Below are 15,781 nucleotides of genomic sequence, written 5' to 3'. Positions count from 1 at the left end.
TTGTCATCATGACATACTATGAGGTCTGCCACCTCTGCGCAGCTCACCCCTGTCGACGGGGCCAGAACTTAGTGTTTCAGCCTGATTCCATGTTTGCTAAGTAGTTTGGTCGCGACGACTGCATGCAACTTGCCCTTCCTTCGCGCCTCCCATCATGTAGTCTACTGTCACTTATGTTCTGCTGCGTGTGTTCTGGCGGTTTCTGTGTCTGATTGTCTTGAAATGTACATGACTCTTTTTCTCCTCCCTGTGAAGACTTCACGTTAAGCAATTGCCTTACTGCTCGTTCACCATGGCACGTCAGAAGAAGCCCGCCACCCCCTCCACCCTCGTATCTCCAAGCATAGCGTCAGATCGTGACGACGTCTCCATCCCAGAAGACTTGTTCAGTGATGAATCAGACTTTCACGGTAAGTCGAAGTTGACCTCGCGGTGTGGTGTCAGGACCGACTCGCAGGTCGCGGCCTGGTTGCCCAACGTTCGACTTTCTGACTTTGTTTAACCATCCAGGAAGCTCTGAAACCAAGGCACTATACACCCAGCTCGCCGCGTCATTCGATGTGGAGAAGTACTGGGCCATCCACGACTGGAATGCCCAGGTCATTGCCGTCAAGGGCAGGAAAGCGCTCGCAAAGGCCGCCAAGCTACGTCTCGCAGAGAAAGCAAGGAAGGTGAGCGAAGCAGCAGCAGCAGCTTTGAAAAAGCATGACATCGATGATGACGACCGCGACCACGACCACGACGACAATGATGCCGCCAAGAAGCAGAAGTCGACGATCATAGACGAAGATTCCGACACGGCCACGGACACCGACACCGAGATGCAGGACGTGGCCACGAAAACCTCTGCGTCTCATCCCGCCGAAGATCAACAACTGAGACCGAAACCGCAGAACTACTACGAGGGCCACCCGTCCGCCAAACAACTCGACGAGTCTGTGTCCGACTTCCTCGCCCGCCTCCCTCCTTCCACAACAACGGCAGCCCGCGCGCAAGACCACTGGATCTGGATCTGCAACCCGTTCCCATCCACCACTCGCTCTCGCTCTCACCCTGGCATGTCCCCGTCCGAAGACCTCGCCACCTTCAAACAACGCGGCACCCGCCTCCTCGAAGCCTTCCTCGCGCGCAAGACAGAGCTCGAGGCCACCAGACCCGCGAAACCACCCGGCGTGATCACGCGCATGCTGCGCCCCGACCGCATGGCCCTAGAATCCTCGATCCGCGAGCTTGCCCGGTCCCACGGCGTGGTCAGCGGGAAATGGATGCTCTTCCGGCCCGACGAACAAGTCGACGAGGTCTGGCAAACCATCGCGCACGCCCTCTGGGGAGGCAAACTGGGGAGTAGTGCCAAAGTCGCGACCGCGACCGCGACCGCCTCACCAGAGACTAGTGGCGGCGGGGGCGACGAAAACGGATCGCAGGCCGGACACGCCGCTCCACGGCTGATCTGCATTTATACGGCCGATTTCACGGACGAAGAGGACGTGCGTCGTGTTCTGTGCGCGATCAAGGACCTCGGTCTGCTTGGCCCGAGTGAGGCGGAGGGAAGTGCCAGTGCCACATCCTTGAGGACCATCTACTACAAGACCGATGCGTACACTTACTTGGACATCAGTGGGGGGAACGAATACAAGTTGAAGGCGAGCATGTATTCGTCCAGGGACCTGTTTCCGGAGTGGTATCCCGGGGGAGGGAGAGGGGGAAGGCGGTAGGGCCGGGCATGGGGGCGCGTTCCGGCGCCGCTCCTGAGACCGTCAGCACGGTGCTGAGATGTCCAGGCCTGTCCTTCTCCGGTGATCGGAGATGGGGTGCGGAGATTGTATACTATCGAGGGCGTTTGGTTCAAGAGGTATGGGTTTCGTTGTGCTTGTCGATGTTGAAAAGATACCCCGTCCAGAATTGTTCAAAGTCGATTTGCCTTCACTGAAGCTGGTACTGGTCTTGCTGGTAATGGAGCTACACGACATCAAGCGAGAGTGTCACCACACAGATGTAACAAAAAGAGAAAAGAGACTTTCTCCGATGGGTGTCCGGGTCGGTAATTGAATGGGTCCGGTTCGCGTGGAGCAGTAAAGTAATTCCTAAGCCCAGCTTCAACTTCCGCTCTTCGTTCGAGTCATGCTCACATCGTGTCTGTCATGCACCGTATCCGCTGTATGCAGCCACCTTTCGCTAATGCAAAACCCAGATAATCCGCTGGCCATGCTATCTTCACCTCCATGAGCCGTAAAATATGCTTCTCGTACCTCATCACGCATATCCACACAAGCCAAGGTGCATACAGATCGACGCTCTATCCGTGCCTCATTTCTTGCCTTTCCTAGCAGTCTTGGCTCCGCCACCACCCATGGCCGCCTCCCTCAACTTGGTCTCACGGTCATTCTTCTCCTTCTCACGTGCATCGCGTTCCTCCTTCTCGGCTTGCTTCCGTGCAGCGGCCTGCTCACGTTGCTCTCGGATCAGCTTAAGCCGTGCGAGGTCAGCACGTGCTTCGTCGGTCTTGCCCTCAGCATGCAATTTCTGATATCGCTCTTTGGCCTGTTGTGCGGCAAGGGCTTCTCGTTCACGTCTGCTGAGGTTCTCGCCGTCAGCCTTCTTTGGTGCCTCGCCACTTGCCCCAGTCACCGCTCGTGCCATGGAACGAGCCTTTTGTGTGTGGTTGGGATTCGCCGGCATGTCGTCATCGGCCTCTTCCTCTTCCTCTTCTTCAGAGCTGCTTGGCAGGTCTCCAGGCGCCGCGACCTTTTGATTCTTCTTGGCGATGGCTTGGAGCTTCTTCTTGCGGGCTATTTCCTTGCGTTGTTCCCGGGTCAACTCTTGTCCGCCTTCTTTGGCCGCAGTAGAGGAGCCCTCGCCGCCGTCTGAGGATTCTTCTTCTGAGGTTTCTTCGTCTTCTTCCTCCTCCTCCGAAGACGCTGCTTTCTCTCCTGGTTCACGCCACATGCCCATCTGATTGCCTTCTTTGTCAAGCGGTTGCAGGTCGCGGGAGAAATGCTTTCCACCTGCGACACAAGTCAGTCACTTATGGTGCGTTTTGCCGAGGGATCGCGGTAAGTACCTCCTCTGGTAGGCTTCGAGAACTTCCCTCCTCGTCCTCTTGGTGCCATCTTGACGCGCGTGACTCTCAGCTGGTGCTAGAAGGCGCCTGGTGAGAAAACTGGGTGGGGAGGGGTAAAATAGAGGGACAGCGCAGTGTTGCTCGCGGGTAGGAAAATCCGCTGAAGAGATAGAGTTCTAATCGTGCTAGATGTCGCAATTAGCGGTGTCCTTCTTCACAAGACTTGTAGACATGTGACTGGGACAAAGAGCGGTGGATTTCGAGGTTGCAACCCAAACCGAGCAGTGGATTTCTTTGTGCCCAACCGCAGCGACGAATGACGTAGTTAGAGATAGGCAACTTACTACGATACAATCTCTCGAGCACAAGCGGCGACGGCTACCTGAACCACCTTTATTCTTGGGGGTAATTCGTGAAGATACCGAGGAAAGACAGAAATAAGAATGTAATAGGAGGGAAGCATGCAAACATCGGTGACTGTGAGTTGTCACTGGAGCCGGACTGGCCAATCAAAGTGAAGTGAAAGTGACGCCGGGCGTGCACCAGGACTGAGGCCAAAAGGAATCTAAAATGCTAGAAGTACGACGACTAACTTTTAAGGTGTAGAGACGAAAAGGACAAGTGATGATAAAGGCCCGGGAGAAGAAGCGAGATCAGCCGCAGCCACGATCAGTAAATTAATTGCAGTCTGGCATACGCGGCAGGAAGCACGCAACAGCTTTCACAACTTTTCTCGGGTCCACCCAACCGTGACCCATCTAACCAGCAGCAACACTGCTGCAGCTGCTACCATGGTCGTCGCAGAGAACAGCTGCAACCCGATGAATTTGCCTCCATTGGTTTCAATCAGGGCTCCCGCGATGGGAGATCCAGTCAAAACTGCCAGACCCTGGCCCAGCATAGTGAGTCGTCAGTAGGCCCCAGTGCAAAACGAGATCAACTCACCACAATCGTGAATCCCATGCCACTTCGAACGCCTGCTTTGCTTGGATCTTTTGTCAAGTTCGCAAGCACAATGGGGAACAGAGATTGCAGTCCATGAGCAACGATGCCATATGTGACGGCAAAGACCCACAACCCACTCATAGAGTCGACAGCGATCCAACAGTAAAGGATGATGCTGGCCACAGTAGCCAACGGTATCATCAGGTTGAGTCCTCCGACCCATCTTTGGGCAATATAAGCCGGTAACATTCGGCCGACAACCCCTACGCCATTCAAGACCATCAGAAGGTTTATGCTGGTGGCTTGAGTGGCGCCTAAAGCGTTCCTGGCAAAGGTGCCAATAAACTGTCGTCGTCCAGAAGTCACATCAGTAAATAAAACGTGTAGACGGAGGCAAGGGGAGACCGTGACCGAAAGCACACCCAGCGTGGAGGACCGCCCGCTTCGTGAGTCAACTTATATCGCTCGCTGCTGCGGCCGTCGGTGCCAACCTAGAGAAGCCCGGGGTTGCTCGAAGCTCATCGTAGGGGTTATGCCAGATCTTGTTCCGGAATAGGTATGCCTCGAACTTCACATATGTCTTTGGAGAGATGGGGATGACTCACGAACCATCCGACATAAACGGACCAGAAGTACAGAAAAGACCCGATCAGATACAGCGTGTACGGCGCCTCTTTAAAGGCCGACCATTCCACAATGGGTCCCGACCTCCGCGGCGGCAGACGAGGCTGTTGGGGATATCAGCATTAGTCGCCATTGTTGCCACTTGGATATTCCCTCACCTTCAAGACGAGACCAGCCGCAATGACACAGGCCAACTGCACAAAAGCTATCGTGCGCACCGTCCAGGGAAACCCGACCAGGGGGAGCATCGTCTCCGCAATAGCCGGGAACACGAGTCCCCCCGTGCACGAGCCAGTCACCGCCACAGCCAGCGCCGTCGACCGCTTCTTCTCAAAGTAGGTGCTCACCAGTGCCAAGGTGGGCACGAAGCTCAAGCCATACCCGAAGCCAACACAGAGCGTCTGAGCAAGAAAGATCTGCCAGAAGCTCTTGCACAGACTAAGCAGGAACAGTCCCGTGACAGAGATGATGCTCCCCACGATATATTGGCTTCTGAAGAACCCAGCGTCCAGCGCCCTCCCGGTCCACGTGCCCATCCCAAACAAGACGAAAACCTGGGTGGTGCCGATCCATGCCACCGAACTTTCGCCCCCAATCTTCATCACCTGGACGTAGTACGTCTGGAATAACCCGTAGCTGTTCACGAGGCCCCAGGCGTTGAAAATGATCAAATGTGCCGCACAGGCGATCGACCAGGCTCTCAGGCCTCCATCAGGCGCGGGACCGGGGTCGACACTGTCATTTGTCCGAGACTGCGACAGGTTCTTCGATCGGACGTCTCCTCCAGAACTTTCGGGGTCACTGTACGGCTTGAGATTCAGCTCATCGATCTGGGTTATTTTCGACCCCTCCAAGCGCTCCCTTCCAATCAGATCTGACATTGCTGCTTGTTGTGTAATTAGACATGGGCTCCTAGTCGAAGTATTCGACCCTTGATTTCCGCGGGAACTCGTGATCAAGCACAAGGAGAAATGCAGGGAAAGGGACGCTGCAAGTCGCAAGCAAATACAGTGTATATATGGAGAGGACTGTCTAGCGCGTTAATCCGCCGGAACTCAGTAGTTCATCCCCCGCATCAGGTTGGCGGAAGTCGGACATTCACTGCACTAGCCATCTACCTCCCTGGACTTGGTGCCTGATAAGCACATGCAGGTCGCACAGCATCAATGGTGGCGACGTGGTGAAGCGAGCAAGCTCCAGAAACGAGCTGTGGAGGTTTCAGACTGGTGCCGAGGCTCGAATCTGATGGGTTCGATTCCCTCATGAGAAATACGCGGGCAGGAGTGGTTGACAAATTGCGCGCGTTCAGGTGCCATTGATGGGGAGAAGTGCGATGGCATGGATGGTCGTCGTGGAGAAGCTCGTAATTAACCTGAAGCCCAATCAATCTAAGCTGTTAAAAGCGGCAACAGATCGCAAAGATGCTTGTCCATCCCGAGGGCTTCGTTAACTGCTGCCACAGGTCTACCTTTCCACTAACCAACCCGTCCCAGCAATGCAGTGTCTATCCGTGAGTGCTCATCATCCAGGTCGCCACGTCTTATGCTCATATTTGTACGGATATAACGCTTCCCCATTCTTGTAGACTCCGTCTTGGTGTTCCAAGTTCATTACCGTTCACTCCTCTTCACCACCACACATCACAGACCTGTCACCCGTCTTGGTCGATCGGTATTCACAGGTTCTCGGAATTGTTTAGAGCGTTAATACTTGCGATGACGTCGCTTGGCTCGAGGAGATGCCATGCCGCGAGTGTTCGCTTGCTGCTCGCACCGACCGTACACGCAAAGACGTGGTCTTTCGGCAGATCTGTTTTGAGAAGGGCGCGGAACATGTCTGTTTCTGACGTTAGGATTGCGCATATCACGGCATCACCAGTGGCTGGCTACTCACCTTCGTCGGTCTGATCGTCACCCAAGCAGAGTACAAACTCTGGCGGCTCGCCCTTGGCATAGCCATACTCGTTGATCAGCCTCGTCGCAATATACCCTTTGTTGACGAATTGCGGCCTGACCTCCAGATTGGCTTTGCCGCTCATCACCTCAACCTCCCAGTTCCTCATGACCTTCTCCTCCAGCTCCTTCCTACATTCTTTTGCCTGGAAAGAACCGAAGTCTGGATCGGCTTGTCGATAATGCCAGGTGAGTGCCACACGCTTGCGCTCGATCCACGACCCTTGGGTCCGTTCTGTGTAGTGGCTGAACACATCCATAACTTCCTTTTGCCATGCCATATCCATCTTCTCGGTCAGGTTGGTCCAAGTCTCAGACCCTGGACGCCGCAAAAAGCAGCCATGTTCGGCGCTGAGACCCAACTCGTCAATGTGTCCAAAGAAGCTTTGCAAGAAGTTAGCGTCACGGCCGCTAATAATCCAGACGTGGTTCCGGGGATCGGCCGCAAGGGCTTTCAGTGCGCGGATGACTTTGTCGGAGGGAATGGCTGCATTCGGATCTTTCACAATGGGTGTGAGCGTGCCGTCGTAGTCAAACATGAAGAGTCGCTTCTTGGCGTTGTGGTACTGCCGAATCATGGCATTGCGGTCAAGCGCCGGGGTGAGATCTGACTGACTGAAGGAAGTGAGGTTGGTGAGCAATCTCCTGAGGAAGCTGTTGGACCAGGTTGCTACTGTATGGGTTGTCACATAGCTGTAAAGCTTTTCATGGTCAGCTTGCTTCTGGGAGGCCGGCATTTCCAGGGCTTTCTTCAAAGCGTCTGCGACGCCACCCAGATCCCACGGGTTGATGTGTATAGCATTGCCCAGACTGGCAGCAGTTCCGGAAAATTCCGATAAAATCAGTGGCCCGTGGTTGTTCTTTTGGCAGATAACATACTCTAGACTGGTCGTGTTCATGCCGTCTCTGACGCTGGTGATGAGTCCGACATCGGCTACTCTGAGCAAGGCGAAGTATTCCTGAGAAGACAAGTACTGCGGATAGTGTTGGACCGGAGAGTGGCTCAGGGATCCGTACTCCCCGTTGATCCGTGATACCAGATTTGAGATCTTGTGTTCAATCTTGTGTGCTCCGTCCACCTTGTCCTCCAAAACGCTGGTCGGGCTCGTCACCTGGATCAGAACCACTTTGTCGCGCCACGCAGGGTACCTCTCCAAAAACATCTCGAAAGCCATGAGCTTCTGGGCCACGCCTCTGACGGTGTCCAGCCTGTCGCGGCCAACAATGATCTTCTTGCCAGCGTACATTTTCTTCAGTGCCTTCATGTTCTTTTCTATGACTGGATCTCCGAATGCTTGCTTCTGCACCGTGGCCACATCAATGCCAATGGGGAAAACATCGACAGCGACGTGTGCCCCATATGCGTCGACACCTGCAGAACTTGACTCAAAGCCCAAGATTCTCTTGCAGCACGAGTTGAAGTGCCGAGAGAAACTGTAGGATTGAAACCCGATCATCGTTGCACCAAGCGCGCCAGTCAGGATGTCCTTTCTCCTGGGCAGACAACGCATGTATTCGCTACTAGGGAATGGGATGTGCAGGAAGAAACCGATGTAAATGTTTGGTATCCGTTGCCGTAGCATGCTGGGCAGCATCATCAGGTGGTAGTCGTGGATCCAGATGATATCCCCTGGTTGATAAATCTGCAAGATCCGATCAGCAAAGCCTTGGTTCATCCGCACATAGTCGTTCCATGAAGTCTTCTCTGCTCGGCCATCGTCCGGACCATGTTGTCTGTAGTGAAACAGAGTGTAGAGCTCATGCTCGGCATACTTGCGCCAACGGCTCTGATCTTTGAAGACGAACTCGCCTCCCTCATCTCCTTGGTTCTCTGGCAGCCACACAGGAAGCACCTTGCCGTCTGGGTGTTGTGACAGAATCTTCTCAAGACGGTTACGCTCGGGTCGTGTCAGGGTTAAATGATCGGGATGGGGAACGTGCGGAGCGGGTGTGGCTCCATTAACTGGAATCGGGGCGGCATACTTGTTGAGAGGATGAGGGAGTTGGGCAGCAGCAATTGCCTTTGCTGCGTCTGCCTGCAGTATACTGATGGCCTTTTCTTGTTGCTTGGTACGAATCTCTCCTGTCCAACCCACCAACGTGTGATTCCAAGGCGTATTCTCAGACGACAGGTGGGCGAAGGAGTCGAAGAGAGCAGATGTACCTCGGCGACTTGAGAGGGTCCAGTCCCCGTCACCGCCATGGGTCACTTGGTACGGAATGCAGAAAGTTGCGCTGATGACATTTCCGCTTAAGCGAAGACCGGGATATGCTGTTCGTGGGTCGACCTCGAGGGCCTCGGCGCCCCTGGAATCAACAAGGCTGAGTCGCCGCAATATCTCATGCTTTGACTTTGCACCCTTCGCAACGTCAATAGGTGAGTCGGGAGTGACGTGATCTTCAAAGCCCTGCTTCCCGGGCAGGGCAAAATAGGATGTCGTCGGCCGTTCTTGTTCTGACATCTTTTCGGGCTCGCGTGTGAAGTTCGCTTGCTGGCTTGGAGGCTCACCCTGTTCCCGCAGAACCTCTTGGGGTCCGTCGGGGTGGCTAACCATGACGACTGTGCCGAAGTGGGAAGAACGAAAACAATAGTCTACGATTAGGAAGGATTGTCGCTAAATCCCAGATCAGTCTATCATCTGTACTCCGAAATATGGATGTCGATCTAGGAATCGGTGAGCGAGTCAGGTGTGTAATAGCCTTTGGGTCATGCAGGTGGGGTATTGAGGAGAAAATATCAATAACAACGCAGGGCTTGAAGCAGAAATGACGGATGGTTGAGGGCAGAAGGAGATGGAAATGTAGGTACCTTTTTGGAGAGGTCGCGAAATTTCTCAGCCCAGGAACCAGCCTCGAACGAGGGTGATGTGCATATGATAATTTGTTGGAAAGAGCCGACGGTCGTTGACTAAGGTAAGTTCGAGCTCACCTGCAGCTGTTCTCGGAAGGCAACGCCGGCCTGCAGCTTCGTCATACACAGTATGCTTTTTGCAGTCGCGAGAGGAGCAACTGGTCGTTGTGGAGACCTGCGTGCCTGTCCGGTCTCACTCACAGCGTACTCTTACAGATGGGGCATGAATCGTTGATTCTGAGGAGGTTTAGAAGCTGAGCAAGGTCGTAAAATGCTGCACATGCTGCCGCCGTCCTCCTACTGCAGATGGCCAAAGGAGCTGGCTCCTCCGGGGGTTGTTGTCGGGCCGTCGCTCTGTCCACTTTTCCTAGCCAAGGGCATCCGCAAAGTCGACAGTGTGCTCAGACTGCTGGACCAGCCTGCTCATAAGTGCACAAGCTCTTATTCGTTAACAGCTGTGTTGGGCCGATGTTGTTCTTCAGCCAGGGAAAAGTTCGGGAGGATGGAAGGGTTGGCTTCTGTCGCGGGCAAGACTTGAGCGAAACAGCCTGTTACTCGTACAGTAGACGCAAGCCAAGCGCGCAGTTGGTGGTGATCGAGCTTAGGCAGCTTTGCCGCGGGGCTCGATTGGGAGTGGCCAGGCTTGGAAGAAGCCACCCACGTGCTTTCTCCAGCCGCATGTGTTGCATTGCGATCTCGTACTGTGAAGTGCGCCAAATGAGGACGTTAATACAGTTCCTAGCCGCTCTGCTGACCTTGAAGCATCCGCAACCATTGTGAATTATTGCCTTCATTGTGAATTATTGCCTTCATTGTCTCTCACGAGTTCTACAGAAGTCACTGTCTGCGCCGCCCCTATGCTGCATGCCACCAAACCATCTCCTCATCCATCGCAGTCCGAATATACGACGTTATGAAGCTGCCGGCAATCTCGTCTGCCAACATGCCTGTGCTAAGTCCCGCACCTTCAGCCAGCATTGCAGCCTGGCGGCTCCCAAATCGTGTTCTGCTCACATCCATACCTCCGTTCCAGATCGCCCTACAACCTTCAGGACCGAGCCCAATATTGACATAAAGAGTCTAAAAAATACCGTTCGTGCTCATCGCGAAGCGAATCGAGAGCCAGTCGTGCGGAAGATCTATAAAAAGGGTCAGTCGGTCCGGATAGAAGACCATGACGGAGGACTACCTGCCTTGAAGGTCAAAGTCCCACAGAAGAAGAGTGGACTTTTCAAGAGGATTGATCTTGCTTCCGTCACCGCGTTGCGAGGCACCAGTCGCGACTTGGACGCGTTATGGCGCATAAAGGATACTGAGAAGAACCCGCCCCTGCACTATCGCCTTCCATGGCTCCGGCATTTGGATAGCCCCGACTCGCTCCCTCCATTGTCAGCCATCGAGCGCCTTACTGCTGAAATCTGCGCATTCGAAAAATATAGCTCTCCGTCGGAAGAAGAGCAAGCCGCTGCCAACGACGCTCTGAACGACATCATCGAGTGCGTCAAGGGCACTGACGCTGGGTTAATTGTCGATGTCATTGGCTCTCGTGCCACAAACTTGGCTGATTCTTTATCGGACCTTGATATCAACGTCTCCAGTCCAGATCAATGTGTCATCTTGGATGAACCCGCGATGGAAGCTCCATTCAAGGTTCTCGACAAACTCTACAAGACTCTGCGGAAGCCGTCGAAAACTACCAATCAGTCTGTTTCTCATCGTATCGAAACTCATTACTACCTTAAAACCGCTCGAATACCCATCTTGCTTTGCCGCCACAAACCAACAGGGCTTCCAATTCAGATCCAGTCGACGCCACGGACATTTGACAGCCGGGAATACGTCAAAGCGTCGTTGAGGGAATATCCAACTTTGCGAAGCTTGTTCAAAGTATTGAAACAACTTCTGCAAATGCGTGGACTTACCGTCGGCAGCCATGGAGGGATTACATCCTATCCACTACTGCAAATGATTGTCGCGACGCTAAAGTTCTCCGAGGCCAGGTTTCACCCGGCAGACGTGGGCAACCAGTTCCTCTTCTTCCTAGACTTCTACTCTGACATCGACTTTTCCACGCATGGCATTTCCATTGAACCTCTTGAGTTGTTCTCCAAAAGCGTTGGGCGGGCCTCAGATCGTGGTGAAGAGCCGGACAACGGGAGAGATGGGCCAGAATCGCCGAATAAGGCGCACGAATCGCAGTATGATGTCACGTTCAAGGGTCGGACTCGAAGACGGTCTCTAAAGAGCATGGACTATTTAATGACTCTCCAGGACCCCGCTAACCCTATCAACGACCTTGGAAAGTCTTGTTTTCAAATCAAAGATGTGCAGGAGACTTTCATTGCCATCAGGGCAACCCTCAAGCGGGCAATGGCTCAATGGGACGTCCCCTCTAGGGCGTCCGCACGTTCGGGCGGCCAAAGTGTAGTGCGTTCACTGTTGGAGTCCTGCGTTGGTGGTGACTACAGGATATACGAGCACGAGAGAGACGATCTTTGCCGGTTAGGTCGCCGCTCACTGCACAAGTTGGAGGAGGCTGCTGCTTCAGAAGCTTGATTGATATACGCGTCTACATGAGAGCTCGAGCGCATTTGTCGGACAGCCTAGTCGATCTCATCCCTTGAATACTGGTTAAAAAAAAGCGCCTTCGTGCTGCTCAAGACCACGCCCACCGGTCAACCACTCCACCCGGGTTTTGGCATATTGCTCCACTCTCGGCTTCAATGCCGTCTCGTGCAAGTTGAAGTCATCCACGGTACCGATCCGAAGCACACTCTTCCCAGGATATCCCGAACTGACACGGTTCATGAGCGTGCCACAAGTCTTGCAGAAGTAATTCGTCATTGTGTTCCCCGTGGCGATCGTCTTCGATTGGGCGAATGCCGTCAAGTTCTCCCTGCCGCGGATGTAGGTGATGTAGCGGTCGTCAACCACGAAATTGGACGCAAACATGGATGCCGTGATCTTGCGGCAGTCAAAGCAATTGCAGACGAAGGTCTCGACTAGGCCTGGTTTCGTAGTTGGAACTTCGAGCTGCACGGCTCCGCAGAAGCAGGTCGCTGTCGCGCGGCCATCTCTCGAGTAGCCGTCCGAGGCGCTCCCGGACAGAGGGATAAATGGCTTTGAACTGTCTGAGGCGGCCATTGCTGCTGTGGCCGATTAGTTGCGTACGGACTGATCTTGTATTTGAATGCTCTTATGTCGCGCGAGCTTGGGCCGTGGTGATTTAATACTGAAGCTGGTGTCGATGATGGTGAATTTCTATTGTCCCCGCTGCCCGTTACCTTCATATATACGTCCGACGCCAGCATTCTCCAGGCTCCATCTGCCTACATGGCCAGGAAGACGGCACTTGTCAGTTTGTCATGGCAGAGCGCAGACTGCGCGATTGAGTTCACGGAATTCCAAGACGTACATTTATTTCCATCCTGGGCGGATATTTCCCGATGAGGACGTGATGAACGCTGGCGAATATCAGGCCAAACAGCCAATTGCATTGGGGAGTGCTTTCTGTACTAACCATATATGGACGATAGTTCGCTCGGCTTGCTGATCTCGCTACGTTCTGCTCAACCGCGGCTACTAACAAGCTATGCTAATCTGCTGCCCTGTCCATATCCTATCTGGTTCGATCGAGCTTACAAACTCATACATGGACGTCCTTACCTACCGTAGGTACGCTTCTGCGGCCTTACTGCTACTTTCGTCACCATATTGCTTCTTCCATGATTGAACATGCCGAGGACGCTTTACCAGGACTGATGTACACAGTAGCCTCGTCGGGCGGTCTTGGTCATCATGCTATGGAACGGCTTGAGCTCACGAGCCCGCACCTTGAGACGCTTTTCAAGAGCTCAATGGCAATACTGTTCTGACTCCTCCTCATGCTGAGGCACTTCGCAATGCTGGCGCTGTGGGATCCGCCCCGTCGCACACGCAAAGACAGACGGTTCTTGGTCCATTCGTCCTTGATGACAGGGCACAGCCTTTTGGTGCCGATTGTGATATCCTGCGAGCCGCAATACAACCTCGTTCCAGGTCTGAGGACAACTCGGAGAACACTCGACTTGCTGGGGTTTCTTGTCAGAATAGCCTCACCCGTACGACCAGCACAATTAGGCTGGCTTTCGGTCCTGTGACGACTAGAATAGTCAGCCTCTTGCGAAGGCATCCTTACGACGGGACAGTGCAAAACAGAACTTGCACGACTGAGGCGTCTTTCATGATGAAACCTGCATGAGAGATGAAGAGAGAGTGGTCAAATGAAAGAAGCGATGTCAACGCCCGTAGATTTCTAGTTAAAAGCGGCGCCACCGACCGCCAAGTTCAGCGGGATTTCCCTGTAACCTGCCCTCGCTGCACTGCGTTGAACTCCAACTTATGCCTTGTCATCCGCATCGTGACTTTCCTCTGCCTCAACTCTTGTCGGATGTCACGTCTTCTGTGATCGATTCTACCCGATGAGCAGCCCTCGCATTTCGACTCCACGTCAGTATGGCGGACCTCACTTTGGTGCCACGGCCACAGGGCGTTCTGACATGCGCATGCCTCGATTCTTCAAACGGTTAGCAACCCATACAGTGTCATCCTTTCACTAGTCAGTGGCTGATATAAAGGGCGGACAGACTATTCAAATTCCCTCAAATGGATTTTGAAATGGCAGTGTGGGAGATGACACATCTACTGATCGCGCCTAAGAAGGTGTTCAAGTCGATCTACTATCATAAACGTGAGTGATGAACCAGACAAATGCGTACAGGCATGCTGTATACTCACGAGATCGCATCGCAGAGACGAGAAATACGTGGCATCGACCAGACCCCTCGTTTACCTACCTACTATCCTTCTTTCTGCTACTCACTTCGTTTGCCTGGTCCCTGGCATACACACCATCCTTCGGTTCAGTCGTCAAACTAGCCTTGATGTTCGTGGTCATCCACTTCCTCGCAGGCTCACTCCTCGTCTCAGCGATAGCATATTATCTCGTCGGCAGACTACTAGGTCCCGGCATCGCAGGCCTCCCAGGCCGTAGACGGCAACAGGGCCTCTTCGGACCCCCGGGTGGAACACGTGGTGCAGAAGTTCTTGAATTCGGATACTGTTTCGACGTTTCTATCCGGGCGTTCTTTCCTCCCTACGTCCTCCTGTACATCATCCAGTACATCCTCATGCCCGTCGTAAACCATGAGAACCACGCCTCTACGTTCTTTGCGAATCTGCTGTATCTAGGAGCGGGATTATACTGGAGTCTGATCACGTTTTTAGGGTATAACGCATTGCATTTCCTGCATCACACACAACTTTTGTTGAGTCCTATGTTGGCCTGGATCGTGATTTGGTTGGTGTGTACGATTCTGAATATCAATCTTACGACATTGGGAACGAGGTGGCTGTTCCTGGGCGTCAAGGGATGAGTGTCTCGCACCATGCGCATCCACGGACAGCGGCACCCCAAGGACCATGGACTGGAGCAGGATCGATGGCGCATTGAATGAGAGACCGGTTACCCCGTCGATTGATCGCTCGCGGCAGAGAGCGTGTGCGAGCCTCCAAGCTTCGCAAATTTGATCCTTGGACTAAGCATCACAGTTACTGATGACAACATCTCCACCTGGTCGAATATGCCCAATGTTCGATCACTATCCGCGATGAGGATATTGACATTACGCAAGGTCACAGTCTATTGATGTCAAACGAATCTCTCACGCACGACTCGACTGGATCATATTCGTGCCAAAGCAGTCAGATCGAATTGCGCGTTGAGCCGCGACAGCGCGTCGGCTGGTTAGATACGGGCTTGAATGGAAAGCCTGCCGAAGAGTGCTTGGCCATCCCCGGCTATGGAACCCGATTTGAGCGTTCTCGCGCGGGCGTGGCGTTCAGTAGCGGGAATGGCCCAGTTTGTCGGACCTGCATTAGCCTGTGGTCGTCCTGCGGCCCACTGCAACGTCCAGGGGTAAAACCCGAAATGCTGTTCCCATGAAGCCGGCGAACAATGTCGATAAAAGAGCGTCAGCCCTGAGTGACGATGTGAACGAAGCAGTGGAGGCGAGGACAACAGTGCGAGGTACTCCGCAATCCCCAGTATCTTCGTGGCATCGCATCTGACCGTGGCAATGCTTCGAGGTATGATGAGTTTATGATAGATGTCGCTAGTAGATCATGTCTCAGGTGGCACTCAGGCCGAATTGAAGCAGTGCCTGGCTACCACTGGATCATGGAATAATTATGAAGATTGCTGAGATACCGTGCGTTGTGCTGCTATTGCAAGCACAGACATGATATCTGGGTGCTACTCCCCATCCTATGCATGCTTATCTCCTGGTGAAAGACTCGGTGGGATTTCTC

At 53.6% G+C, this 15,781-nt stretch overlaps 7 protein-coding genes across 7 annotated transcripts; 3 read left to right on the top strand and 4 right to left on the bottom strand.

Moving 5' to 3' along the window:
- Positions 1 to 292: 292 nt before the first annotated feature.
- A1O7_03837 (uncharacterized protein) lies at positions 293 to 1,715 on the top strand (the record flags this gene model as incomplete). The annotated part of the gene is made up of 2 exons (XM_007757854.1): positions 293 to 410; positions 511 to 1,715. The coding sequence occupies 2 exons, from the start codon at positions 293 to 295 to the stop codon at positions 1,713 to 1,715; spliced, it is 1,323 nt and encodes a 440-aa protein (XP_007756044.1).
- Positions 1,716 to 2,307: 592 nt separating this feature from the next.
- A1O7_03836 (uncharacterized protein) lies at positions 2,308 to 3,110 on the bottom strand (the record flags this gene model as incomplete). Its single annotated transcript, XM_007757853.1, has 2 exons — positions 2,308 to 3,005; positions 3,062 to 3,110. The coding sequence occupies 2 exons, from the start codon at positions 3,108 to 3,110 to the stop codon at positions 2,308 to 2,310; spliced, it is 747 nt and encodes a 248-aa protein (XP_007756043.1).
- A 672-nt stretch (positions 3,111 to 3,782) lies between these two features.
- A1O7_03835 (uncharacterized protein) lies at positions 3,783 to 5,511 on the bottom strand (the record flags this gene model as incomplete). The annotated part of the gene is made up of 4 exons (XM_007757852.1): positions 3,783 to 3,950; positions 4,007 to 4,351; positions 4,612 to 4,734; positions 4,789 to 5,511. The coding sequence occupies 4 exons, from the start codon at positions 5,509 to 5,511 to the stop codon at positions 3,783 to 3,785; spliced, it is 1,359 nt and encodes a 452-aa protein (XP_007756042.1).
- Positions 5,512 to 6,305: 794 nt separating this feature from the next.
- A1O7_03834 (trehalose 6-phosphate synthase) lies at positions 6,306 to 9,137 on the bottom strand (the record flags this gene model as incomplete). The annotated part of the gene is made up of 2 exons (XM_007757851.1): positions 6,306 to 6,472; positions 6,524 to 9,137. 2 exons carry the CDS (start codon positions 9,135 to 9,137, stop codon positions 6,306 to 6,308), a joined length of 2,781 nt encoding a protein of 926 aa, XP_007756041.1.
- Positions 9,138 to 10,376: 1,239 nt separating this feature from the next.
- On the top strand, positions 10,377 to 11,989 carry A1O7_03833 (uncharacterized protein; the record flags this gene model as incomplete). The annotated part of the gene is made up of 2 exons (XM_007757850.1): positions 10,377 to 10,434; positions 10,467 to 11,989. 2 exons carry the CDS (start codon positions 10,377 to 10,379, stop codon positions 11,987 to 11,989), a joined length of 1,581 nt encoding a protein of 526 aa, XP_007756040.1.
- A 75-nt stretch (positions 11,990 to 12,064) lies between these two features.
- On the bottom strand, positions 12,065 to 12,577 carry A1O7_03832 (uncharacterized protein; the record flags this gene model as incomplete). The annotated part of the gene is made up of 1 exon (XM_007757849.1): positions 12,065 to 12,577. One exon carries the CDS (start codon positions 12,575 to 12,577, stop codon positions 12,065 to 12,067), a length of 513 nt encoding a protein of 170 aa, XP_007756039.1.
- A 1,316-nt stretch (positions 12,578 to 13,893) lies between these two features.
- On the top strand, positions 13,894 to 14,847 carry A1O7_03831 (uncharacterized protein; the record flags this gene model as incomplete). The annotated part of the gene is made up of 3 exons (XM_007757848.1): positions 13,894 to 13,997; positions 14,059 to 14,162; positions 14,225 to 14,847. The coding sequence occupies 3 exons, from the start codon at positions 13,894 to 13,896 to the stop codon at positions 14,845 to 14,847; spliced, it is 831 nt and encodes a 276-aa protein (XP_007756038.1).
- Between the last annotated feature and the right edge of the window lie 934 nt (positions 14,848 to 15,781).

Source organism: Cladophialophora yegresii, assembly GCF_000585515.1.
Source record: "Cladophialophora yegresii CBS 114405 chromosome Unknown aczIN-supercont1.3, whole genome shotgun sequence".
In the NCBI taxonomy this organism is placed as follows: Eukaryota; Fungi; Ascomycota; class Eurotiomycetes; order Chaetothyriales; family Herpotrichiellaceae; genus Cladophialophora; species Cladophialophora yegresii.
Note: the sequence above shows the minus strand (reverse complement) of the source record. Positions and strands in the feature narration are given on the sequence as shown.